This window comes from Argiope bruennichi, chromosome 10 (genome assembly GCF_947563725.1).
Source record: "Argiope bruennichi chromosome 10, qqArgBrue1.1, whole genome shotgun sequence".
Classification (NCBI taxonomy): domain Eukaryota; kingdom Metazoa; phylum Arthropoda; class Arachnida; order Araneae; family Araneidae; genus Argiope; species Argiope bruennichi.
In genome coordinates, this window is record NC_079160.1 from 52441121 (window position 1) to 52469110 (window position 27990).

Here is a 27990-nt window from a genome sequence, read left to right on the forward strand (position 1 = left end):
TATTTTTTGAATTTAAATTGGCAACTGGTATTCAAAATTTTCCTTATTTAAAATAGATAACGACTGTTTAATGTTACCTTTAATTCTACGAAGTATTGCGCTTTTCTCTTCTATAACCTAATGAGTTGTAATAATTAGTAATTAGTATGTAATTAGTATGTAATAATGAGTAATAATTAGTTGAAATGAAAGTTGATTAAATAAAAGCTTCTTCATTGCTTCTCAGTGTTCTATCAGAAATTTGATTTACAATAATGCGCGGGAAAGTCTGGGTTTTGCTTAACTCAATAATAAAAATCAAATGACCCTAAAATTTTATTTTATGAGTAATGGTCAAATTTTCGATGACCTCATCCTTTACACGAATAAAAATTAAAACTTACAGTTGTTATAAGGATACAGCAAATGTTTTTTTTAATTAAAGTTTTTTTAGTACTGAATTTTATAAATTTAATTCAAAATATATCACAACTTAAAGAAACTTCGTGCAGAAATATTACTTCAGTTGCTTAAACATCGTCTTTTATGACTCTCTATCTTGAATGAAATTGGAGAGTTACTTAGAGTTGAGTTCAAAGTAAATTCAATTCATTCAAATGAAAATTTTGTATCACAAACTGACTAGATGAAATTGAATGACCGGACCACTGAGATAGCAATGCTGGCAGGAATGATGGTTGAATCCTTAAGGCCATCACCGGTCGCGGTACAACTCTTCCTTTGGGAAGAACGATGGAAGATAGTCAACAACCTCCTCTTTTGTACCCATCAGATCGGCGAGAACCAACCACCATACTGGAAGCTTTTCATCTTCATTTTCCAGATGAAAATTTTGTACGAAATGCATTTTATTTGTATATAAAATATAATAGCAAGGACTTAGTTTTTATTTACCATTGAATATATATACTACTAGCCGCCTTTGACGACCAGCCGGTTCGCCAATCTTAATGTTCGTTAAAATTTTAATAATTAAATATTTTATGCAATTCCTACTTTAATAGCTTCTTCATCAAAATATTTTAAAACTTCAAATTTTGAGAGTCATGTAATTCACTCATAATATTATAAGCGCCTGCAGTCATAAAGTAATATGTATCTCTCTAATTTTCTGTTAGCTCCCGTAGAATTTATACTTTAAATTAAAGTGGAAAGGATTAATCTGCAATTAATATAATAATATTTTTTACTGAAACAAAGTATTTTTTTGTAATATGATTACTGAAAACAGTCACTGAGCGTTTAAACTTTATGGGCACTAAAGAATATCTTTCCTATTTTATGTAATATTTCAAGAATTTGTCAACAAAATATTCTCAGATTCATCATGACCAGAACGATTAATTAACAATGTTTAATTTTAAATGCATCAAACACTAAGAAAATAAAACGAATCGTTTAAAATAATCGGTTGAAAACAGGTTAAAAAAACTACTTAAAAAACGATGTACTTAAAACTATAAGCGTATACAAAAAATATATAGCTAACATAAATACAATTTAATTACAAAAACATGCAACTAACCTAAAAAATAATTTAAATCATCCGGTGATAATGGTTGTCATGTCAACAATTAGAACACAATGGGCATGCGTGAATTTTCAACGCCAGTTACGGCAACGCAAATGCGTGAGTTTTTCTACGTTAGTTGGGGTAACGCTATGCAGATTAGAAGTTTTTAATTTCCTTTATTCTGTTTTATTTTAATTCAAAAATACTTCAGAATGAATCTGAAAGATCGATTCATTAACAATGTTTAATTTTAAATGCATCAAACATTAAGAAAATAAATAGAATCTTTTGAAATAATCAGCCGAAAAATCTTAAGTCTAGCCTCATGACTGTTGGGGAAAAAAACTGAAGCCGTACTCATTTGGCGGTGGGGAAAATGAAAAGATTTTTTTGGCGGAAAAATTAGTTTTTAATTAATAATTAAAATTCTAATTAAAAATTCAAAAAAAAAGGGACCCCAGGTGCACATTCCCGACCTCCAAGGTATTCATGTACCAAATTTGGTAGCTGTATATCAAACGGTCTGGTCTGTAGAGCGCCAACACACACACACACGCACACACACATATTGAACTTTATATATTAGTATAGATATAGATAAGGAACGAAAGTTATACTTTTCTGCACTTTCTTTTATTATGTAGTTCCTTAAGTGTAAAAATTATTATTATTATTTGATAATTCAATAATTTATTTTCTATACTGTGTCCACCAGCATCGGCAGATTGAATTCATCAAAATGCATTACTTTAATCTTATTTCATCTGAAATTCTTAAATTCAAAGAACCAAAATCATTTTCAAATAAAAAGCCATTCTTTAATTTGTGGACATTTATCAACATCCTAAAAATAGTTATATATATATAATTTCATCCAGAGTTAATTCTAATTTATCTTCTACACTTTCCCAGGTCCGTAAACTGCATTTTAGAGAGGAAGACATTATAAGAAATATGGAATATTTTCATGAAGAAAGTGACTGTATTCTGATAATGTATTTTTATGTAGTTTATTGTAAAATATAGTTAATTAGTGATGTTGTGTGCTTCTTGTAATATAACATGTGTGTTTGCTTTGTCCTTTCTGTTTATAAATTTCTAACTTACTTTGCATAAAATAATTTTATTGACGCAGTTGAAGTTTATTCAAAAATTGAGAAAGCCTTACTTGCTTTTATCATGTAAAAATCTTCTTAAATAAATTAATTTAAATTGTTTCATTCATGATTTTTTCTATATAGTTAATAAAAAATTGTAATAATTGCATTCCAAAATATCTTTTAATTAGTTTTGCATCTTGTCAGAGCTTGCATACTTTATATAAAAATGTTTTTTAATAAAATGGTTTAAATTGTTTTATTCATGACTATTTAAGATTTATGAGAGAAATTATATAGATATTGCACTCCAGAATATCTTTCGATTCTAATTTTTCTTCTGGTGAGAGCTTGTATACTTCATGTAAAAATGTTTGTAAATAAAATGGTTTAAACTTTCCTATTCATGATAATTTCTTTTAAGATTTATGAAAGAAGTTATATCATGACAAGTATGCAAATATGATTTATCAAAGCTATATAGATATTGCATTCCAGAATATCTTTTGATTTTGAGTTTTTCTTCTTGTGAGAGCTTACATATATCATGCAAAAATGTTTTTAAATAAAATTGTTAAATTATCTTATGCATGCTCATATTTTTTAAAAAAGGGAGAAAAATAATATATATGTAATGATATTTTAATTCTAATTTCAATTAAATTAATTTCCAAGATTTTATCTTAATTTAGCTCATAGTAGCTTCATTCTAAAAATATTCTCGTATTTCATTATCCAATTCCACTTCCGGTTTAATTAATTCCTTTGTAAAAATAATGCGCCATCAGTACTACGTATCAAATGAAAGTGATACTTCCGTTGCCCTTCTCAAGGTCAACACATGAATTGAATTGGGGCGTGACCGGAAATCCCATCTCATATAAGACTAGTGATCATTTGTTCGCCCTTCTTTAAGACCATGGCATCCAAGTAACGCAATGCTACATTGACCCAACTTCTCGCCATTACAGGAGATAGCTTCTGTTGGAAGCGGGCTCTCCTTAACCTCCTCCATCATTCGCCCTTCCTTTTTACTTCTGCTTTTGTGCCGCGCTGCGTCTGCTTGTAAATAAATTGCTTTTCCGAGATGGATATTAAAGAGAGAATAAAATGAAATTAAAAATATAACGTCTCGGCTATGTCTTCAAATCTGCCTTCTGCTTCAATCAAAATAATGTTACATATATTAATTTTCCAGAATATTCTTAAATTAGAGTCTTATCGCTACTTTCAAATGATGCATTTTATAGATATTTCATAATATAATTGCTAGAATAAAATTTTAAAAATATGATTTGAATTTTAAGAAATACTATAAAGATAAAAATGCTTTATATTTAATTGAACCAGTATTTTATAACAGCCAAACGATGTGTTTACTATAGAGAAAGTATGAAATACATCGCTTTCCCCGTTGGCTGTTGAGATAGGCAGACTGCTTTGGATGACTCATTTCAGCCATCTGGAGGCTTTATATTTTAGGAGGTGTTTGTCTTTCGCTCACTTTTCTCACTTTTTTTTTTAACCTTATTTTATCGATTTGTACTGTTTGTTCAATATTCTGAGACGACAACTTTTCGACGATTCTATATCATTAAGTGGAGAGACACGGAAGGATCAGCTCATTTCCGGAATTCTCCGTCATTCTTTGACCTTGATTTTCGCACTAATAGATACTTTTTTGTTCAATTTTTTCCCCACGTGCTTGCGAAAATATGTTATCATTTCTGTCCATATTATTCTAATTCAGTCTGCGAGTAACCCGAGTCTATTTTATTGTTAAATGTAAACATCCTTTCCTTTCATCTTTCCTTTCATCTTTCCTCTCACCCCTATTTTGACGAATTAAATCCATCCTAAAGCATGTGCTAAAGAGCGTGGGATATTAGAATCCGTTCATAAAATATACAATAAAACGTCGCCGGAATTACGAACTTATTAGTACAAAATGTTTTGAGAGTGAGTATTTGTAAAAAATAAATATAGATAAATTCAGTTAATTTTAGTATATAAATTTTAGGGCAATATAATTAAAGTATATAAAAGTTAAAATTAATTTTAATTATTAAAATTTAATTTAATTAATCGTTTTAAATTATTAAAATATTGTTAAATTGATTTTAAATTACGTTTCATTTCATTTATTGCATTATTTTATTTTTAATACTTTTATTGTATTATTATTTTTTAATCAATTTATTTTATTATAAAAATTATGATGTAATAAATTAAATATTTATTGCATAATGAATTAAAATTTTTCAAAAATTTAAATTTGACTAATTATTATTACAATCTAATAATTCTTATAAATTAATTATTATTTAGCAATTATTTCTTAATTTTTTAATTGAAATTATTATTTATAAAATTAATAATATTTATTAACTAAATAAATTATGGAAATAATTCAATTGATTAAGCTTAATTAAAATAAAAAAGTTGATTAAAATTTTTTAAAAAATCAATTTTTAATTTAATTTAATTTTTTTTAATGAATTATGTTATAAAATGTATCTATTTAAAAAATTACGGACAAGAATTGTTTTAAGTTGTCCGCAAAAGGTTGCAATACTGCTATTTATTACAGTATTCTTATATTTTGCACCAATTAGTTTTATGATGGTTATTTCCTCACGATGATATGAAATTGCAGAAATGCATTCATCAGCTTATATGCCACTCCGTGTAAATATAACAAACAAATATAAAATTAATGTCATTTTCTTATTTACGTTTTTAACAAAATCCTATGCAACAACTAGCATTTCTGATAAATTTAGTTAAAAAAACTTTCCATGGTTCTTTCAAATTGCATTAACTTACTAAACAAAACTTTTTTTTTTTTTTTGCATTTTTTGAAATTTATGACACTTATTGTATTTGAAATTTGTTTATGAAACAAACGTCCAAATGATTGCATTAAATAAATGCCTGAAAATACAGAAAATTACAAAATATCAAAATCGTCTGCAATTCCTTCGATATCGAATGCAATGGAATAAAATGCCCGCAACAATGAAGTCATATATCATAAACAGTTGAAGTTTCAGAAAATAAAACACAACATCTAATAAGAAAAACACAATAATCAGAATAACTGATGAACTTATTATGGTTGGCAATAAATATTCAAAATGCTAATAGCTTTCGTTGCTTAGATACGTGGAATGGCTTGCAAAACTCAAAGGTTTAAATTCAGTATAAATTTGTTTCTTGCTCATTTTTAAAACCGTTATTAACATTATCTTATAGTTAGAAACAATGAAACAATTTTATTCATTAGAAATAATATTTTTTGAAATATCTGTGTATATCATAAATGCTGAAAAAATAAAGTAAGTCTTTTTTAGCCCTGTATCTACTACATTTTTTTATCAAAGAAAAAAAATGTTAATTATTTTGCAATAAATGAATGAAATATAACTGAGAAATTTCAATGAAAACTGACAGATTTTTTTATTGTTAAAATGTGCAATTTTATAAAAAGTTTCTTTTTGAAATTAAAAGACAACTGAGCAATATAAGCTTAACGATCAGACCTGGCCTATTAACTATCAAACCCTTTTTGTATGTGTGTATTTTTAGTGCACATGTACGAGTATTTATATTTTTGTTAGTAATTGTTTGAAAAAATTTCTTCGAATACTATTTTGACTTTAGATTTGTTTTTGCTTTGCTTTAATTTAATTATATCTTTTTTTTTTTTCTTCCCTTTAAAACTTTGTGCTGTTTTGAGGTGATTGTGGTAAATTTAATGTGGCGCCTTGAGGATATGGAGCCTTATTGCGCTGAATTTTATTCGAGTTTTTATTATTACTTCTTATTCTTTTTATTGCTATTTGATGCTTATTGAACTTTATCACGGAATTTTGATGTTTTACGTTTTTTTTAATATCTTATATTTTTATTATTTACAATTATTTTATATTCTTGGTCGACCCCACTCTATTTATCGAACTACATGCTTTAAATTGTTTTCGGCTTTCTTCAACAAAGTTCTGAATTTGTTGTATTTTTAATATCCTTGAATATATGTGGTTCTTTTTAATTTTTCTCCGTTTCTTTTTACTTTTATTGCACTTACTACTTTCAGTGCTTTTTATATACAGCTTTAATATTAGTAATTCTAGATTTGTTTTGTTGTTTTTTAAAATGTATTGCTTTTCTACCAAAATTGCACTCTCTTGGGTCGATATGGAATATAAATAAATTAATAAAAAAGTTAGAAAATTTTCTTAAAAAAAATATTTTTTTCGTAATTTTGAATAAAATAATTCAATATCTTGAACATTTATCAAAATTGTGCGTTGGAAATTGTTATATTTATGTTGCTGAAAAGAAATACGGCTTTTTAAAATTTAAAACAGAAATTTACCAGTCCATGAAAAGTTCGCGAAATTCACTAATTCTCCAAAAGAAAGAATTTTCTCCAAAGAATTATATGTTTGAAAATATTATGAAACAAGTTTAATTTTGACATCATTTCAAAATTCAAAATATTGTCTTTTTCGTCTTGAATTTTTAAGATTTCTTAAAAATATTTTTTGTATACATTTCAGCCATACAGCTTAATGTTGTTGCAATAAAATTTAAACGGTTTTTACTGTTCCATCAAATATTTAATGGTTAATTTTCTTTAACTGTTAAAATTTGAGAGAGAAAGGTTCTGCTTATTATCAATACAATTTACATGCGAAATTAGACAACGGCAGACTACGAAAGACAACTTACAATTTGAAGGTAGATTATCTGGATGCTTAATTTTTTAATAGTCTTATCAAATCATGTGACTTGACTCTATTTTGAAGGCTCATGTATAAAATAAATAGAACAAGTTTAAGACTATTAAAATAATACGGTTTTAATGTGTATCATAATTTGATGTTTAAAACTACTTCGTTGAAGTAATCAAAGCCATCAAGTTTTACATAAGAAATACAACAGAAGCTAAACAAAACCAATATTTCCAGCTAACCAGTTGGTCGCTAAATGATGATTATAAGCATATATTTAAAGGTTTAATGAATCTACTGTAAAAAGAAAGGAGTTTTATGTATTTTTCTAATGGTTTTATTTTTACTTATTTATTTATTTTGCATTTTTCAAACTTGATATACACTGCATGAAGGAGACTATGCATCGCATTCTGCGTGAAGTTTTTAACAAACTAATAATATGTAAACTATATTCTGGGGTGATAGTTGAATTTGGGTGAGAACGTTATGAATTAAAAATGTATTATCTGAAGATTCACATATTTGTAATGACATATTACAAACTTTATCATCTACGTAAGTTTGCATGCGTTGTTTATCAACTCAATACATTTTAGGGCTTTTGTATAATATAATAAAGTAAGCATTCTCATACTAAGAAACCGGCAACAATTCACGCACTTTGATCCAAAGCAGAGAATTTTAAAAGAATTCAAGCATACCTGAACTACCAAAATGTATCTAATTTCGATGTCATTTTTTATAATAATTCTGTCTGTTTATATACAATGCAAGCGGTAAATTATAAAATGAAATAAAAAAAAATATATCAATAAGCAAATTTCCTTCAAAGATGAAAACAAGCCCTAAACGTGTTTTAAATGAATGAATTTTGTTATCATTTGATAAAAAATACTTTTTAAAGCCTTTAGAAATTCTTCATTTTGTGTTCCAGAATGGAAGATATTTTCCCACCAGATTACAATAAGCAGGCCTCTCCTAATATCCCAGGTAAGTAAATCTTCTTAAAAAAAATATTCAAGTAAGAAAATAAAAATTTTTACTGCATTGACATTATTAAGAAAACTGATCCTCTATTTCAGATCAACTTCTATGTTGCTACGAAATTGGACATAAGTATAAAAATGTACACACTAAGAAAAAAAAAGCACAAAAAATTTACACACAAATGCTCTTTATATTTTAAGCGATTTCCTTCTATTTTACTTGGATTATGCTAGTAAAAAAAATGCTGTCAATCTTAATTTCATTTCAAATAAGAATTTATTGTATATATATATATATAAAAATCATATTATGAAGAAAAATAAAATAAAATTATAATTTTATTTACTTGTGGGAAAACACGTATTTAATAGGAGAAAAAATTATTGTGTACACTTTTTCAAATTTTACAGGCCATATTAGCTATGCATCCTGTATCAAAGTTGAGAAGGAATTGTTTTTGAATTAGCCATGTTAGCTCATATTCATAAGCACAAACTGATTAACTACACTTTATTCACTGAGATATTTTAACTATTAATTGAAAATTTTCAATATTAACGATTAAAGCTTAAATGTCAACTAAGAATTAACTGTCAATTATCAAAGTGCCAATTACAAAAAAAGAATGGAGAAAAAATTTTGAAATATTTATTGATTAGCTGTTAAATATATTGTTCACTTGGAAGAAATAAGCCAGTTCACTAAACAATGAAATTTTACAAACGCATTTAAAGTGTGCTTATTTATACTTATTTTCTTGTAAGATTATACGCTTTGGCTGTACTTTCAATATTGCTTCCAAAATGTTAAAAATATCCAAATTCGGGCAATAATATTGTTAACATTTCAAAATTTTCCTGATACGAAGTCCAGTTGTATAGCAAATAATGAAATATATTTAATAAAAAGTTTTTAAAAACACTTATTTATTAGTTTAATAAAGATCAAAATTTCTTAATATAATTATTTTTAGCCTTTATTTATATTTACTGTGGTCTCTTGAAACAATTTTTTTTCTATAATTCAGTACTAGATTGAATCATTTGTTAGAAATCGAAATTTAGTTAAATTAATCAATTAATTGATGACTGAATTCTGAAAACATTAAGACAGTATCTTGTCTTCGAAGGCCCAAGTGTTCAAAATTTCAAAACTTTAGAACATCAATTTGTATGAAGAATAAATCGCAAAAATTCACTTTTTCAAATATGAAACAAATCGTGTTAAATAAAAGTATTTAAAAATCATGCAAAATAAGAATTTTGTGTAAATTATATTTATAAAGAAAGATGATAAAAGCTATTCCTTTGATTTTTTTTCATACACATCTGCAAAAAAAGAAATCAAAACTAATTTTAATGCGATTAGACGGTATGTAACCTGATGTTTCTAATGGATATTAGAAAAAAGTCGAAAACTATTCTCTTTTGTCCTAATCAAATTATCATTAATATTTGTTCATTTTTTAATAATGTTGCTTTCCGATAGTTTTAATGCAAAATTTATTCATTTTGTTTATTTTATTATTTTAACTATCACTTTCGCATACATAATATTATGAATTTGTAATATGATTTCTTTGTGTAGTTAGTTTCATGGCAAGGAAGACAAATTCATGGATAAGCTGAGATGGCTGCTGAATAAAGCTTAGTCAATTACACCCGACCTCGACGAAAAACTTGATCATTATTTGGAAACAAAAACAAAAGTTCTTGAAACTGCTGAAATTTTGTCTATATATCGTTTAGGAGCTAGAGATAACCTCTTAGATTATTCGATGTCCTATCACGATACCAATAAAAACTGGAGGTGCACAGACAGGAGCCGAATCGAGAAAGGAGTAGTAGTTGAGTTGAGCACAAGCGAGTAGTTGAACGAAATCCAAATAATAGCATTTGGAAATGTTATTATTTGTTGCTATAAGTGTCGAATTGGAAAATAATATAACTTTTCTTTTTCTAAAAAGAACAAATGGGATAATTGATGAAATAAAATTCGAAAATCCCTTTTCGCTCATAAAAATATGAATAAAACAATAGCATAGTTTGTTCAAAAAACATTTCAAAGGACTCAACACATTTGCTTATAAATTATCCCACATTGCTGTGAATTTTTGAAAAGTAAACGAAGAAAATGGGAATACTTGTATATTAATGGCATATCAGAGATTGATCACGAAAAAGGATCACATGATAGATTTAGTAAAAATGCAGATTCACTCCAAAGATCTATATTTTGATACTATTGCAAGGCATTTACGGTCCTACTCAAGGCTCATAATTATATGCCGAGTGGAATGAAGAATAACACCTCTGTTAGATAATACGAGAAAGTTTTGTGGAGACTACTCCTTTTACTTTCTTATAACAAGTTAAAAGAAAGATTAAAAAAAAAAAAAAAGCTAAATATCTGACTGAGATGATTTTAGCATGATAATGTTCATAGGTGCATTTTATCTGCAATAAACCTTCATGAAGAAGTAATTGTTCTAAACCCTCTACAGGGCAGACAGATCTAGAACTACCAAACTTGGCACATAGTTCTGTTTAGAGCAGTACATGCTCATTTTGTAAGTTTTTTTCAACAAACTTTAATCAATTTTTTTATTAAAAATTAATCAAAATTTTAATGTTACTCAAAAATTATTTTTAAACCACTTTAACATGCAAAAAGTGAGGATTTTGTCATAATCTATATTATTTTCATATAATTTAGTCTGTAATTTCAATAAATTTTTAAACTGTTATTTCACAACAAAAATTTTCTCAGTTTTAGTTAAGGGATTTATACTTTACAACTATATTAAAAAAAAAAATTTTGTGTGTGCGCACGTTATCATTACTGCTGTATAATTAGGAGTAAATTTAATATAAAAGTATATTTTAGAAGTAAAATATAGATGAATCAAACCAAAAACAATGCCGTGATATGATATTTTAAACTAAAAGCTCAAATTTCCTTTTTTTTTTGTTATAAAAATCCTGTTATAAGAATATTTTCTTCTCTTAAAAGTTATTTATGGTTATCTGGTATGCTGGTAAAAAAAAAAAAAATCCTTTTGCTACAAATGTTTAAATTTCCGCTGTGGAAAATTTTCCTTATAGATTTGTGTATTACTGAGTTTTTAACTCGTTAATTTCCTTCAGTAATTTTCGTTTCTTTTCATTGCATTAATTTCATCCTTTATTTCAGGAAAGCCAGTCTCTTTATTCATAGACCTAAGTGTTATGGATATTGACAGAATCGATGAATCCAGTATGGTATGTATTAAGTGTGTCAAGATTCTGTATGAACAGAATAATCAAAATTCTCTTCTTTTCTCTGCTTAATCATTTGCAGCTAAAGATTGCGCTTTTGGAGGACAATTCGACTCTGAATTTTCAACAACATTTTAGTTAATGTTTGTTCTTTATTGTTCTTTATTTTTTTTCATTCCAATTCCCTCAAATAGAAATAAATAAGTTTTCATACGAGTAATGAATTGTATTTCTCAATAAATGCTTTTTCTTACTTAACTGAAATAAAATTCAATTAAGTAACGAAAATACAGTATTAGGTTTATTAAGAAAAATTATATAAATTGCTTAGCAGCCATAATGCCATATTACTTTCAAAGATGCAAAAATTTAACTTGTTCTGTAAAATTCTAAATTTTAAAATAAAAATCAAAAGTTAAAACAAGTTTTTAAAAAAAATTCGTAGAAGATTGATCAAAATTGCAACTACTGTTTTTTATCACTTCAACACTATCTAAAACCATCATAATTTAGCATAAGATTTAAATTTTTCAAAATTATACCTGTTTCGACCCTAGATAGCTACAATAAATTACACGGGCAAAAAAAAAAAAAAAAAAAAAATCTGGAATTTTTAAAAAACAAATAAACAAAATAATTTTAAAATATAAATTCCTTAATAGACGAGCAACGTAATTCAATTAAATTTCACAATCCCCATAAATAATTAAAATATCTTTTTTATTATAAATTTAACCAAAATTAAATAAATAAATAAAAATTTATGTACTCGTCTAAACTAGTCCAATGAATTTTAATATTTCTCTTAAACTTATAAACTATTAATAGTTATTTTAAATTGTGATGTGGAGGTGCTCGAAATCATCGCGGAACTCGAAACATCGCAACGTTGCCGTTGCCAATTTTAGTTTGAGATGAGAAATAATAAAAATATTTAATTCAGTAAATTTTACTATAAGCATCTTTAGTAGGTCGAAGAATTACAAGACGGATTCTGATTCTCGCCAAGTATTTTCTGAAATTTCAGCTGCCACACTCAACACAGGATCTGTGGTCCTAACTTTGTGAAGATCAATATCGTCAACTGGCATTGCAAGCATTCTATCCTTTACATAATTGACATTGAATAGTAATAGCCTCATTGAATCATGAAACTACAGAACACATTGAATTTTTACTTTGTCAGCTCCTTTTTGATTTAAAAAAAATAAAAATGTGCAATCTCTCTACATTAATTGAGCCATCTGTTGGATTTAAAAAGATTTAAGAACACGACTAAAATATTTAATAACGACTAATAATATTCTATACTAAAAATTTTCCAATGTTATAGTGAATTATTCTTTCATAATAACATTTTATAATCAGGGGAAAACTTTATGATCATCCTATATTAAACCCTCTTACTTGAGTTGCAGTGTGAATGTGAAAAATCACATGAATTGGTAAAATCTTTTACTCTGCCTTAAGTTGAATAAAGATCTTTTCCCTTAGACCCAGTAAAACATATGACAGAAATCACAGCTAATTTTAACTGAAGGCAGAAAAGAAAGAACTCATTTATTTCATTTTTACAGGAATTCAGTATTCAGACATACATGCGGGAAATTTGGAATGACCGACGGTTGAATCTGAGTTGTTTCAAGACCGTAGATGCTTTAGCTCAAATAGGCATTCCCGATTCAGTCGTTCGTGAGCTGTGGACGCCAGATATCATATTCGACAACGTGAGGTCAGGGGTTTTGTTCAGCCTTTCGGTACGCAATCAATTCATTTCAGTGCTGAGGAATGGTGATCTGTATAGAGCAACCAGGTAAGATTTGGAGTAACAATATTTATGTAGGAAATGAGAATAAAATGTCCTTTTGTTCAATTTTTACTATCTCGTATAAATCATTTAGAGAAACTATTATAAAAATCAAAAAATTCGAGCTCGAGATTTTGACGAATCTCCACATTTTAGACATCCTTGAGTCGGAAAAACACATTTTTGGAAAATGTCCGACTGTTTGTGACAAAGATAATTCCAAAACCCTTTGAACTAGAAGTTTCAAATTTGGTATACGATTTTCACACCAAATTTGTAGATTTCTATCAAATTTTGAGTAAAATCTGTTCGGAGGAAGTCTGTCTGTACGACTATTCGAATATAAGTTAAACGAAGAGAGCTAGATAAATAAAATTTGGTACACATATTTTAACGCCTTCAAAGGACTAACTGTATTTTACCAATTATAAATTGTATCATGAAAAATTTCAATGTTTTTAGAATTTTAACACCTTTCATACAACATCACTATATATGTGAAAAACATGATCTTGTTTATCGACCATACGTTTGGCGCAGTATAGCCAAGAGTGGCTCTTGCGCCAATAAAACTTACCCTACATATTATATTTGTTTTTTAAATATTGAAATAAATTTATTTTTAAATATTGAAATAAATTTATTTTTAAATATTGAAATAAATTTATTTTTAAATATTATTATTAGCTATAAATTTGTTTTCTATTCAAAAGCCTTTCTCCTTCAAAAGCCTTTAAGCCTACTAGCTATTATATTTTTACCGAACGTATAATTCACCAGTGGAACAGAATTTAAACTGATTACATTAATCAAATCATCCCTGTAATTTGATGTTTAATGAATTCCAAGGGAAATTCAATTTTGATCTCGAGAAACATAATAAAAGTGTGTGCACGCATTACTGTGTGTTTTGATACCCCACAAGTCAGACCATTTGATCTTGAGCTATCAATTTTCGAATAAGTATATTTTGGAGGTTGAGAATGTGCATCACATAGAGAATTTTTTAAATTCTAATAAATCATAAATTAAGTGAGATTTCAATGTTTTCCCTCGATAACTGTAGAAAATATAACTGTTAAAAAAAAAGTTATACAACTTTAAAATAAAAAAAAAGTATTTTCAATGGCCCCCGATTTAATCGCCGTGCTTTTCCCTCCCCTTTCTCGCCGAATATCGACAATTTCTTAAATATACTTTATGATTTTCAACACTAGGTTTCTCGGCGGGGAAATTCAAATTGTTTTTATCTTTTAACAATAAATACTTAACCTCCCGTGATTCCCTTTCATTGTTGGAAGAAGAAAAATTCTTAAATATTCTATCATGCACCCTGTACGTGAGAAATCAGAAGGTAAAGTTTTATAACTCAAAAAGAAGCAATTGGAAATAAATTATCAGTCACTTAAATTTTTACTGAAACTTAGATGTTAAGGGACTCAACTCCTTGAAGAATGCACAAGTAGATAATAATTAAAACAAGTACAAGATTATCAAAATTATAAGGCTATATGTTTGTTACAATCTGTTGCTTAAAAATACTTTGTTAAAGAATGATAAGCCTCAAGTTGTGCATAAAAGATTTACTTGAAATTAAATACAATCAATAATCCTGATGGAAGAATTGTTCGTCGAAGACGGTTAGTTGAAAATAAAAATTGCATCTTTCATCGGGAATAGAGAGAGATTTTGTACTATATATTTTTAAAAAGAATTATAAACAGGAAAATAAGCTCAATTAATTTCCATTTAACATAGACTGAAAATGACATGAATCCGATTGTTGAACAGTCTTCCCAATATTCCATTTACATTTTTATTTTTAATTGCTTCGCATTAGTGTTTTTTATCTTACTTCTGGTGGATTCAAAGGTAGGCTTACTGAACAAAGTATTTTGTTCAGTAAGCCTACCTTTAAAGTACAATTTGCGGAGATTTTACAAATTTTAGAACCTACAGTTACATTGTGTTAACATGTCGAACTATTTCGGCATTGCTGTGATAGACGTACGAAAAGTTCAATTTACTTTCTGCATTTCTACGTAGCCGAAAGAACGTCGTCAGTTCATCAAGCCATATTGTTACCTTCATCAGATTATAATTTTGCTAATACATGCTTCAAGTTGCTGATATTTAAAATTTTACTTTCAATACAATTCCGTCTATTCATTTAGCGAAGAGGAAATTTAATTACTTCTGAAAACGACTCCTTGCTGTCTACCTATTGAAAAGACTCAATTCGGCAACTGATATGTTTCCTAAACGTTGTTGCTTTTATAAAAGTCGGATATAGACAAGTAGTAATTTTGTATTGATGCACGAGAAACATTTGGTTCAATTCGCTAATTCGTTTCCACATTCAGTAACTGTATAGTTGAAAACCTTTCAGTAAATACATAATCAAGGTAAATATCTTTTAAAAATGTTTGCTCTAACACATGATAAAAAGAAATTTGGTCAAACTTTTAAAATTTATTTGGCCATAAATTTAATCATGCAAAATAAAAAACTCATTATAATTTGCTGCTATTTAAAAATAGTTTATTATAAAAGATCGTGCTAAGTTTTAAACAACATTTGAGTAAGATATTTTTATTTTCATTCAAATAATTGTCTTCCACATATAAATCACAACCACCAGAGGAATAAAGTTTGCTTTTATTTATTAATCAATATTTATTTAATATTTAATTAATTTTATATTTATTTATTATCCAATATCCAGTTTTAGTGGGAATACATTTATTCAACATATGTAGAGTATTAAGAGAAATGAAAAATTTCTATTATTTCGAATGAACTCCCACCGGGCCACATAAGGATATGAGAATGAGAAGATTCCGGCATGGTGGTTGGTTCTCCCTAGCCAGGTGGGTACAGAAATGGTATGGGTTCGACTACTCCCTACCAATGACGAGATGTGCTTCCGACGAAAAGGGTTGTATCGTGACCGGTGATGGCACTTAAGACTAAACCTCAGAACACGCCAAAGCTGTCGCGGCAGTCCGGTCATTCAGCTTTATACGTGGGCCTCAGGGAAGGGTCGTAATAGTCAATGGATGATTATTTCACATGGCTGAAAATAATATGATAATTTTTTTGTGCCGTCTTCCATAATGTAGATTTTATGTTAGCGTCAACTATTACAATATGCAAACAATATTCTTTGTTCATATCTTTATTAAAAAAATACAGCATATACAGGTGAAATCGTTTGATGTAAAATGTAAAAATGTTGAAAATGAATTGTTTATACATTCCATAACTTATCAAAGAAGACCAAGGCCAACTTTTCTTCTTTAGAAAAATCAAGCTTTATTTAAATTTATCTTATTCTAATGTAATTCTATTGAATCACGGTAAGAAGCAATTTGTTGTCAGTTGCCTCAAAAGCGATAACAATTTTAATGATCCTTAGACAAAAGTTTTGGATCGCACTTTAGAGAATTTTATCTATTGCTCTTTATTTCAAATTATTTATTTCAAAAATTTAAAAATGTATTAAGTATTTAAAATTTCTATGATGACAAGAAAGTTTTAAAAGAAAAGTTTTCTAATAGTATTAATATTTGCAGGTACAACTTTATTGTAGGATGCTATATGAATTTCATATATTACCCAATTGACATTCAAGAATGCTACTTGAAGATCTCTCTCCGTAAGTATTACATTTACCTTTGAAATCTAAGAATTTCGCTTATTACCCAATTTATATTCCTGTATTACCCAACTGATATCTGAAGGAGCCAGATCTGGAGAACCGGCTGGGTGCGGACAGAATTTGTCGCGGAAATCGTGTTCAATACTGATGAACTGTGAGATGAAGGACTGTCGCAGTGAAAAAGAAATTTCTCTGCCTCTAAATGAGGTCTTTTTCCTTTTATTTTATATTTAACTGATCCAGCCAGAAAGATCACATTCTGCTGTAACAGTTTGAACTTTTATAGAAGATCTTAAAAAATTACACCACGAATAACCCAAAAAATTGTTCCATAACTTTTCTAACGTAAAGAACGGTTTTGTTTTTTTTACGGTAAAAATCTATCGTTTGGAACCAGTTGTTCAGATTGAACCTTCGCCTCAGATAGTCATGAATCAAGATTTCATTCCACTGTTACAAAACGACATTCTTTTTAATTACACTCAAACAGCATCAAACATTTGTAAGAATCCCTCTTTGATTTAGAGTGAGCAATCGCAGTATTCGGCTTGCAAAGGCTTTTCTTATGAGTGAATTTTCACGCAATATAGTAAGTAAACAGTCATTTGAAATGTCCATAGTCAAACTCTCTACACATCCTCACTTTTTTTTTATCATCAGTTACAATATTATGTTTTTTTCCCCATATTTTTTTTGGTAGGATGCTCAATAAATCGTCTAGGACGTTCTGTGCTCCATGTGCTCATATGGTTACTTCGGGGGAGTAAAAACAAACAAACTTGCAAACTTGATTCTTGTTTCAACAAACCAGGTAGCTGACTAGGACCGCTTTATTGACAGATAGCCACGTCAGTAAAGTAGATTAAAAGGAATGTTATTATCCTAATTGACACATAAATTTGTAAAAATTAAACTAAAAATGCACCGAAATATGGAATTAAAATAACAAATTTATTAAAAGGGGTCTCCACACATACCACTTAGGGCCGAAAAAATTCTTAAATCCATCAGGTTCTAATCAAAGGTACAATAACTTTTATCAAATTTAACTTGGTATGTTGGAGTCGTTTTCCTTTCAGAAAACAGTGTTTCATCATAGCATAGAATTTGTTCTTTTGTCTCTGTCAGAAAGTCCATGCTCTTAATCGATTCAAATAAGAACTAAATACAGACTAACAGACGCATCTGAAACATGATGCGATATCCTTCAAGAATTATAAGCAACAAGTCTTGATAAGCAAAAGAGTAAAAGTTATAGGAAAATCGACTCGGTGGGGCTATATTTTATACTATGCATCGATTAATCGAACACCTCTCGAATATTCATCACAAAAATTTAAACTATAAATTCAGTTACAGAAAATCATAAGAATGTCAAATTTTATATAAAATACAATCGGAGAACTATATTTCTTCTAATTTGAAGTAATAACAGCAACTGCTATAACGTCGAATTAATTTCGTCTCAAAAGGGCATTTTCAAATTCCCCTCTTAATCCCTCGGCTAAAATTCGGTGTAATCCCTTATTCACAAATTCCTTACTTTTGAAGATCACTGTTGATAAAACAAAAATATATAATTTATCAAAAAATATTCTTTATTCTGAAGAGATGAAAAATTCTGCATTATTTCGATATCAATCAAAAATATGTTTACATTTAAAAAAATGATATATTCTGCTAATGTTACCCCAAATTTTCAAAAATAAATTCATACTCAATTCCAAAAAACGAAAATTGTTTTTGCATCAAAAGCGGCCTGCTTTACTTTTTCGAAAAAATATTCCTTGTTACGACAATATTATTGCCATTATGTTTTCCAATTTCTTTGAAATGATCATCATTTGTTCGCTCAGTCGTTTTCAATTGTTTCTAGATTTTATTTTATTTATAGCCACTGCTAATGTTAGCTATCCCATTAGTCAATAAAATCCATTATATTTGGTATCGAAAAGTAGAGTAGATCATTAAGAAAAGTAAACGAAAAAATTACGGTTAGCTCTCATAAAATTCAGAAACTTTGTAAAAGAAATATATTTTGGTAAATGGCAAAATTCACATTATCTGTTTTTAGATAGCTTCATTACAGTAGCGAATTTTTTATCATGTTCGTGATCTCATTTCCAAAATAATCTCATGTAAGCAAATTTAAGACATGGCTACCATAAACAGAAAAGTATCATTATCATGCTATTGTATAAAAGATTTCCAAAAATATCGTTAATGCAAATTACCTTTCAGATATGTATTATCTTAGTGAATAGAAAAAAAAAAAAAGTTTGTATAAGCTAGTTCTTTCACATTATTTCTCAAATGGTTTCCGTTATTTGTAAGATACCATCATAAACTACCAGATGATTTCGATATTGTATTAATATGATAAATTTATAATCTAAAAATTTCTTCGCTGAAAAACATATATAATTGATCGTTGTTTTGATACTGCTATACATTTTACTAGTATTTTACTCTAAATAAAGACTAAAAATAATAATCTGAAGTTCAAGTTTATAGAATTCCCAGGCGATTTCTTTACGATTAGTTTATGAGTTTTAGAAAAAAAAAAAAAAAAAAAAAAAAAAAAAAAAAAAAAAAAAAACATTGTTTTCCCTTTACAGAATTATAAACAGGGTGTTGCCGAATTCGACCGACAAACTCAGAGAGGTGATAATAGGCATTAAGAGGATAAAGCATCACCATACAACATGGGGTCCCAAACGACGTTCAGGGGGTGAAAATCGCAAAAATATAGGGAGTCGGAGAACTGTTGGGAACTGCAAAAAATTAATAAAAAAATAATAAATGGTGTTTCAAATATGATTTTTTTTATGTGAAAGCACATTTTTAAAGGCTGTTTTTCATTCTGGTAACATGCGGATTTGATGATAAATTATTGTTACATTGGGGTCGTAAATTATTGAAAAGGAAAAAGTAGTTTAGAACCCTTATCTTCAAAAATATTTAAACTTTAAGAAAAATAAAAGCTTGAAAATATATCAAATTTAAGAGTATAAAATTCTTTATAAGTCTGTAGTGTAAAAACTGAGGAGATTTTAAAATATTCAAGAAAAACTAAAATGTTTGCCGGTAAACATCGCTGCAACATCGGCACCGATGTTTACAGAAGGTATTGCAAAATTCTACCGAAAAATTCTGAGGAATGATAATGGGCGAAAAGGCGATAAGAATTTCCATCATCATCGGTTCATCAAATCGGCATGTTACTTACATGAAAAACAGTCTATAAGAATGTGCTTTCACTTAAAAAAAAAATCATAGCTGAAACACCATTTATTATTTTTTTATTAATTTTTTACAGTTTCCAACTCCCTATATTTTAGCGATTTTCACCGGACCGGATTGCCGCGACAGCTTTGGCGTGTTCTGAGGTTTAGTCTTAAGTGCCATCACCGGTCACGATACAACCCTTCCCGTCAGAAGCACATCTCGTCATTGGTAGGAAGTAGTCGAACCCATACCATGGGACCCCATGTTGTATGGTGATTCTTTATCCTCTTGATGCCTACTATCCCCCCTCTGAGTTTGTCGGTCGAATTCGGCAAACCTTGTATGTAATTCTGAATATTATAACGTAATTGCATAATTTAATTAATATTTTAAAAAATTATATGCAAATGATTTTTCAAGCAAATTGAATAACTGTGCAAAAAGTCGGTAGAAAGTCTTATATCTTGGTATCTTATTCATTTTTGCCGGCCATGTAAAGTACATACATTTACATACAGTATGTAACATACAAGATTACTTAAAAAACAAAATCAAATTTAATGCTTTAAAGCTGTATATAGATTCTCCCAATTCGTTATTATTGTGCTCATTCGTTAGGCTACTCGCTTAGAAAGAGAAGGTCATTCTTCAAAGCCTTTTTTTCTGTTGCTAAAATTTGGGATTCAATCAAGTGTAATATTATGGATTTCACTTCAAAATTTTTAGTTTCCATCGGATCTATATGGCTGCATTTAAATATTGTTGAATGATTTTAAAGGTTATGTTTTATTTATTTTCCTCCTTCAGTGTCAAATCCAGACAGAAAAGTGCTCTTGCAGTGGGCGAGGGAAGACGAGCACTACAAAAACTATTTCAAGGGAGTGTCATTCACGAATGAAATACAATCTTTGAAATATGAGCTTCGACCACCAAAAACTTATAAAACAATAGCAGTATCGGCAGGAGGTATGTAAAATTGTTATGTTAAGAATATTTGGTTATTATAAAATCTCTTCTAATAATAAAGATATGTGTGTTTGAGGGTGAGTAGCTGTTGGCTCTCTATAGGCCCTATAATTTTTTTTATTATTTATTTATTTATAGCTACCAAATTTGGCACATATACTTTTTGGAGGATTAAAATGGGCAACTGATAGTGATTTTTTTAAAAAATTTGAATTAGATTTTAACCCTTTGCACTCAAATGTCTTCACTCAAACACCATTCAAGACGGTTCATCAACTTTATTTATTATTTTTTTTTTAGTTTTAATTATTAAAAATGCCTACAAGAAGTTAAAAAAGATATAGATGCCTTTTTCAGGGTTGCATTGGCAGCATATTTTTTCGCGATTCTCATTAAAAAATTCTGTTCGGTGGGTGTACGGCCAGAAGTCCAACATGCTCGATAACAGAAAACGGTTTTATTCTACAAGAAAATATGACACATGGGAAACAGAACACAGAAGTAGCACTCGCAAGGACATTACCCGTAAAAAAATTAACATGAAATCATTAGACTGCAAATCAGTTATTAAATAGCAGCACAGCACAGCACAGCACAATAACCCTCGAAATAAAACAGCTGGAGAGCTCGCTCCGCTATCAATACTCCATAATAAGAATTCATTCGATCGATTGCTTTAGCTTTCTCGTACTTTTATAGCCTCCGTGATAGTGCAGACAGACTTCTACAAGAATTTTCGAATTTCGGCTGTTGATATCGTTTTAATTTCTGCCCTTTCGAGAGTTTATATTTTTGTAGCCAAACAGTTTTCCTTTTTATGAGACTAAGTGCGCGGGAAAGCAGTATTCAGACGCCTAAAAATATTTCTATAGAATTTTGTTACTTCTTTATACATTCGAAAATTTTTCTGTGAAATTCATTAGAAATTCTTTTATGAAAGTTTAGTTATATCTTTCTATTTTCTAACTAATGTTACTATATTCCTTTTTTAAAAAATAAATGCTTTTTTAAGTGAGTGTTGGTTTTAAATGGTTCTGCATTCATTCCAAAAACTCTGAATAATGGAAATTCGTAGAATAAGTTGAAAATGTATTAATAAAAGCCTTTGCTATTAAGATATAGTTATCTTTAATTCTAAGAAGGTACAAGAAAAAAATACGATTCGTGTGGCGCAGAATACAATAAAATATAGGAGAAAAAATACATGTATCGACTAAAAAAGATATATGTATTTTCACGTGATTCTTATGAAAATAAAATGCTACTTACCTGCTGTCACCTACAAGTCAGTCTGTATAATATCTGGGCATACTAAGAATTTATTTAGCTATAATTCAGGTAGTTGCCATACTGTTAAATAAATGTGATCTAGATTTCTGGGACAAACCTAGAGTTTGTCAGATCACTGAAAACAGTATCATGAGCATATTCCATTTATGCGCAATCCGCGTTGTAAACAGGTGTTTTACCAAACCATTTATTATAAACAGAATTTATGGGGTAGAAAATCACTAAAACCCTAAATAATACCACGTTTATAAGATAGAGCATTTTTAATACAAATTCTTCACAAGATAAAGATAAAACATAATGCAAATAAATAAAACTTAAAAGTAACAGTTAAGTTCTCTCAGTTAGAAACTAAATAGTTTTTCTTACTGTCAGAGGAAAGACACAAGGAAGGGTGATTGATGGAATCCTGGATTGAGACGCAACAATCGGGTTAAAAGTCGGGGTAAATTCGGCCATTCTCAACGCATGATATCTTTTCCCTTAAGACATTCACCCATAATGGTTTCATTGTCAGAAAGACAAAATTTCCGCCAATTGCTCTTCTAAGCGTATAAGCATTTGGCTGCAGAGTTATGATATCCGAATAAACTTAGCCTGGAGATCTTTTCGAGAATACAGAATGAAACCAACACCAAGCGAGCAATCCAACATCATTATAACAGTGATGTTCAATAATTAACAGAACCCGAGTTCTCTTTGAATGAATGTACGAAGTGGGAATTTCTCAATTTGTCCGAAATAAACCCATGTCTACTTTTCTGATTTGACTCGGTTCAGTTATATTAACATCCCATTTGAAATAACATTGCGGTTATTTTTGTGCGGACCTCGTAATTTTGAATCACGGTAAGGTGACAAGGACAACATCTGCCGGTCTCCTCTTTAATGTCCACACCACATCCGTGGGAGGACATTAGTTCCTGATGGATTAAGCGTGCACCAAACAAGATTGTCCTTAAAAGGAATCGCCTATTGTTTTGATGTTTAATTATCATTTTCTAGCTGCAAGACTAAATCGTCCCAACAGTGAGTTGCTTAAGCTCTTCGTCTTCTGTAACGCGTCTAGCCCGTTCAAGTGAAACTTCTGCAGAGCAGGCGTAACGCGCTTCAAGTGCTCTTCTACATTTTAAAACTTTTAAACGTTTAAAATGCTTTGTAAATGTTTACTTGTTTGAGTTTCTATTTTTGTTTGTTTTAATGCGTCGAAAAACAGAAATTTTCGTGGACAGGAGAGGATGGCGAAAGGGTTAAATGCAATCCAGCCTTATTAGCACAAGATGTTGTGCAATATCTCCAAGATGTTGATGATATTCTGAATTCGGATAATATCGAGAAGATATTGCAGAAATGTCGTTGGATAGTATGTGTTAACAGGAAGGGTATAGAGACCTATTTTTTATATACGGCTTGCTTCGAAATTCTGTATCTGCGGATATCAACAGTTGTTGGAACAAATCTGCTGCAGTTCTTTACTTCTGGCATTTGCTTACAAATGCCAATATTGCTAGACATTGGTTGTCAATACTACTTCGTTCAGTGATGGCAGGGTGGTCGGCTGTACACAAGAAGTGAGAGGCATTTTAATCCCAGAAAACCTGTGCTTTCCATCCCTTTAGGAACAGTTGCCAATGCGTATATATGAAATTTTATGCTATTTCCTCCCCGTCCCTGCAATATTTCCATCCTGCATCCAACTACTTTCCTATAAACAGATTTCTCTATCACGTAAAAAATTCCTCCATCTGTGTCATAGTCATTCACTTAAGGCATTCAAATACAGAAATGGTCCTTTTCACATATTCTATCAATTTTTCTGTCCCTTCATGAAATACCTTATTCATAATATATTATTTCAATTTGAAACTCATATCTGTCATATTATTCTAAACGATATGTATTGTGAAATCTCAAAAAAATATTTTGCTATTTTCTCTCTTTTTGCAATTGATAACATAAGTGTACTTAACAAATTATTTCATAACAAAAAAAAAAAAACAAAAAAAAAAAACGTTTTGTTCTAATTCCTCCAAATTTATTGACTTATCTTTTCTTATATTTACAGAAAATTTCACCTATTTATATGCAAACTTCACATTTGTTCGCAAGATTAGTGGGAGTATTCTTAACGTCTACATTCCAAGTACCCTAGTGGTTTGCTTGTCTTGGACATCTTTTTGGATCGACGTCGGTGTAGTTCCCGCTAGGATTACCCTTGGAGTAACATCATTTCTCACGTTGGTGACTCAGATGGTTCAAGCCAGAAACAGCCTTCCGGCCATCAGCTACATGACAGCCATGGATCTTTGGCTATTTGTGTGTCTCGTCAAAGTCTTCTGCTCAATTTTAGTATATGCCTTCACTTATCGACTGTACATGTCAAGCAACAAGGTATTTGATATTTCTTAAAGCAGAAATTTAAAACCAATCCACCTTTATAATAAACTTATCACAACAATGAAATTGACGAGAGTAAAAACACCACTATTCCAAAATTCTCAATTCAAAATAATTAAATTTTAACTTTCAATAGATGCTGTTCTTTTATGCATTTATATTTAAAACATGCTTGGAATGAAGAATGGTATAGTATTGCAAGGTGAAGAATAGTATTTAGATCAATATTTATTAACGATTCATAAAAAAAGAGTGGAATTTAGACTTGTATTATCCCCCCCCCCCCAATTATTCAATTAATCTGCCAACAATGCTGCATTCAAGATCGAATATATAACCTGGATAAAATGTTAAAATGTCCAAAAGTCTATAGCCGATTTGCTCTTTCTTTATACATACAAATAATTAACTTTCAATCTTTATTTTATTCAATATGTAAATAAACATTTACATTCTAAATAATTAATTAAATGAAATAAGGTATCAAGCTAATCTTATCAATATTTAATCAAACAAAAAATAACTCTCACCTTTGATTTAGAATGAGGAGATTAAAATTTCTCATGCATAATTATATCGAAATAAATCATTGTCATAAATGTCAACGTGCGAAGGGATCCACTGAAAATGAACATCACGAGACTCTGAAATAAGCCTGAGCTTGAGAAAGATAGAAATACTTGTTTTATCCCCGACTGTGATCCAATTGTGGAGGTGTTGAAGGGAGCTGCGACTATCCGAAATGATTCAGAGGTCCCCAGTCATTTTCATTGAGAATAGCTTCAAGATCGTGTTCAATTGCGATTAATTCGCTCTTGAAGGAAGATGAGAAATCAGGGTTTCGGAGGCAGATGGACAATTTATCCCTTGGCTTCTCAATATAGATGCCACTACTAGCGTGGTCATCCAATCTAATACCGTCCGTAAAGATTTTTATGGCATTATCGATAATCTCATTGATGATCTCCAAGACCAGCTGTCTAAGATGATTTGGAATCAAAACCCTATTGGTGACCTGGATAGAAAGGTCAAAGTGAAAATGGACTCTGGGGAGTCCCTCTGAGAGGCTCAAACAAGATTTTAAGCAGTGGGGCACAACATCACCATATGGCAAACGCATAAGTTTGGCATGACTGAAGGGACTGTTTTTTTTAAGTCTTTGATTTGAACACCAGTTATTTAGGTAAAGGGAGGTTTTATTGTGCTGACCATAACTAGAGAGTTTGTTAAAATATTTGATAAGGTTGGCCTTTCTTCTAGTTTGGAGAGGTTGCAAATTAGCCTCATAAAGAAAAAATTTTCTGGGGCAACTACATCTCAGTCCAATTATAATTCTTGCAGCACTGAGTTGAACTCTCTCCAATTTATACACGTTGGTGACTGAGGCGCAACAATAGACTGGAAAACCAAGACGGGCCTAACAATAGACTACTCCAAGATGGACCTAATAAATGTCATATATGCATTTCTTAGAGCAAAAGCGTCATCTCCCCAGACTTTCCCCTCAATGTATTTAAGAATATTTAATCTTTTTCTGTCCTTTGAAACACTATATGTTTGATGTGTTTGTTACTTGTCCATTCTGGATCTAAAAATTTCATTATTTACAAACATAAACAAATTAAGAATGTAAAGAAACAACATCAAGATGCAAAATATTCAAGCAAATATATGAAAATATTCTTTTCCCAAATTCATAAGTTCAACTGATAATCGATTCCTTTCTTTATTGATATACAGATTTTAAAGAAAATAAATCATTTCAAATTAATTCAAAAAATTAAACAAATCCTATTAGATTAAATTATATTCATAACTGTATAATCATTGCTTTTTTTTTTCTCTCTCATCTCAGAATGCAGAAAACGACCCTGGAAAAACAAGCTACGAATCAGCAAATTCAAAGCTAAGAAGTGGTTTAAGACTTGGACACTCTTCCAAATCATTAATAATCCAGTCGAAAGTATTCACTTCCAACAAGGACAGAAATGGCTTCAAGCAGCCTAATAAATCTGAAAAAGTACAACTGAATTCTCAAACAATGGATAAATTTAGCAGAAAGATATTTCCGATATTGTTCTTAACATTTGCGATGATATATTGGACTTATTACTTATGGTATACATAGATGAATGAATGTGTTCTTATAAAAATGTCTATTCCTTTTCAAAGGAATCTTATTTCAATGCACAAGGAAAAATCAATCAGTTAATAGCATAAAAATTTCAGCATTCCACTTGACACTGAAAAAGAATTATTTTCATTAAATCTAATTTTCAAAATCAAGAACAATGTGTATATCTGAATGCAAATATTTTGTTAATGTAATGTGAAATAAAATACTGTGCTAAAAATTATGAAAATATTAATGTGAACTGTGAATAATGCTTTCTTCATCATTTCAAGCCTATCAAAATTGTCCCTTAATATTTTATTAATCAATGCTGTTTTACAGAGATATAGAAATTATTTATGGTATTTACATTATTATAAATAACATAGATGCATTTCTTTAATAATCTACAACAAATTCTTGTATAAATAGGCCATTCAAAGCTATAAACTAATTCTTCAAAAATTATCATGTATAAAATAATTTAAATGATAATATCACAAACAACATGTGTATCCGAATGTAAACATTTATGTTAATGTAATGTGAAATAAAATAATGCACTAAAAATTATGAAAATAATAACACTGTGAAATGTTTCCTTTATCAGTTTCTTTGTCATTTCAGATCTAGCAGAATTTTCTATTAATATTCTATTAATTAAAGTATTTTATACAGATACAGAAATTTATTTCTGATATTCATGTTGTTATAAATAACACAAATGTATTTCTTTAATAATCTACAATAAACTGTTGTATAAATAAGAAATTTAAATCTATAAATTGATTTGTTAAAAATTATCACATATAAAATAAATTGTATCATCATATTTATTAAATTATATCTACTCATGTGGTATCTCTTTGTATTGAATTAAAAAAAAAAATTAAAAATTCTAGCTAGCAAGTCTAATGAAGCAGGATTTTTTTTTT

The 27990-nt window shown here is 29.2% G+C and overlaps 1 protein-coding gene across 1 annotated transcript; it reads left to right on the forward strand.

Moving 5' to 3' along the window:
• The first annotated feature begins 8284 nt into the window (after positions 1-8284).
• Positions 8285-24954, forward strand: LOC129987533 (gamma-aminobutyric acid receptor subunit beta-like). Its single transcript, XM_056095502.1, has 6 exons — positions 8285-8339; positions 11529-11596; positions 13171-13406; positions 16976-17058; positions 21097-21255; positions 24611-24954. Exons 1-6 carry the CDS (start codon positions 8285-8287, stop codon positions 24952-24954), a joined length of 945 nt encoding a protein of 314 aa, XP_055951477.1.
• The last annotated feature ends 3036 nt before the right edge of the window (positions 24955-27990 follow it).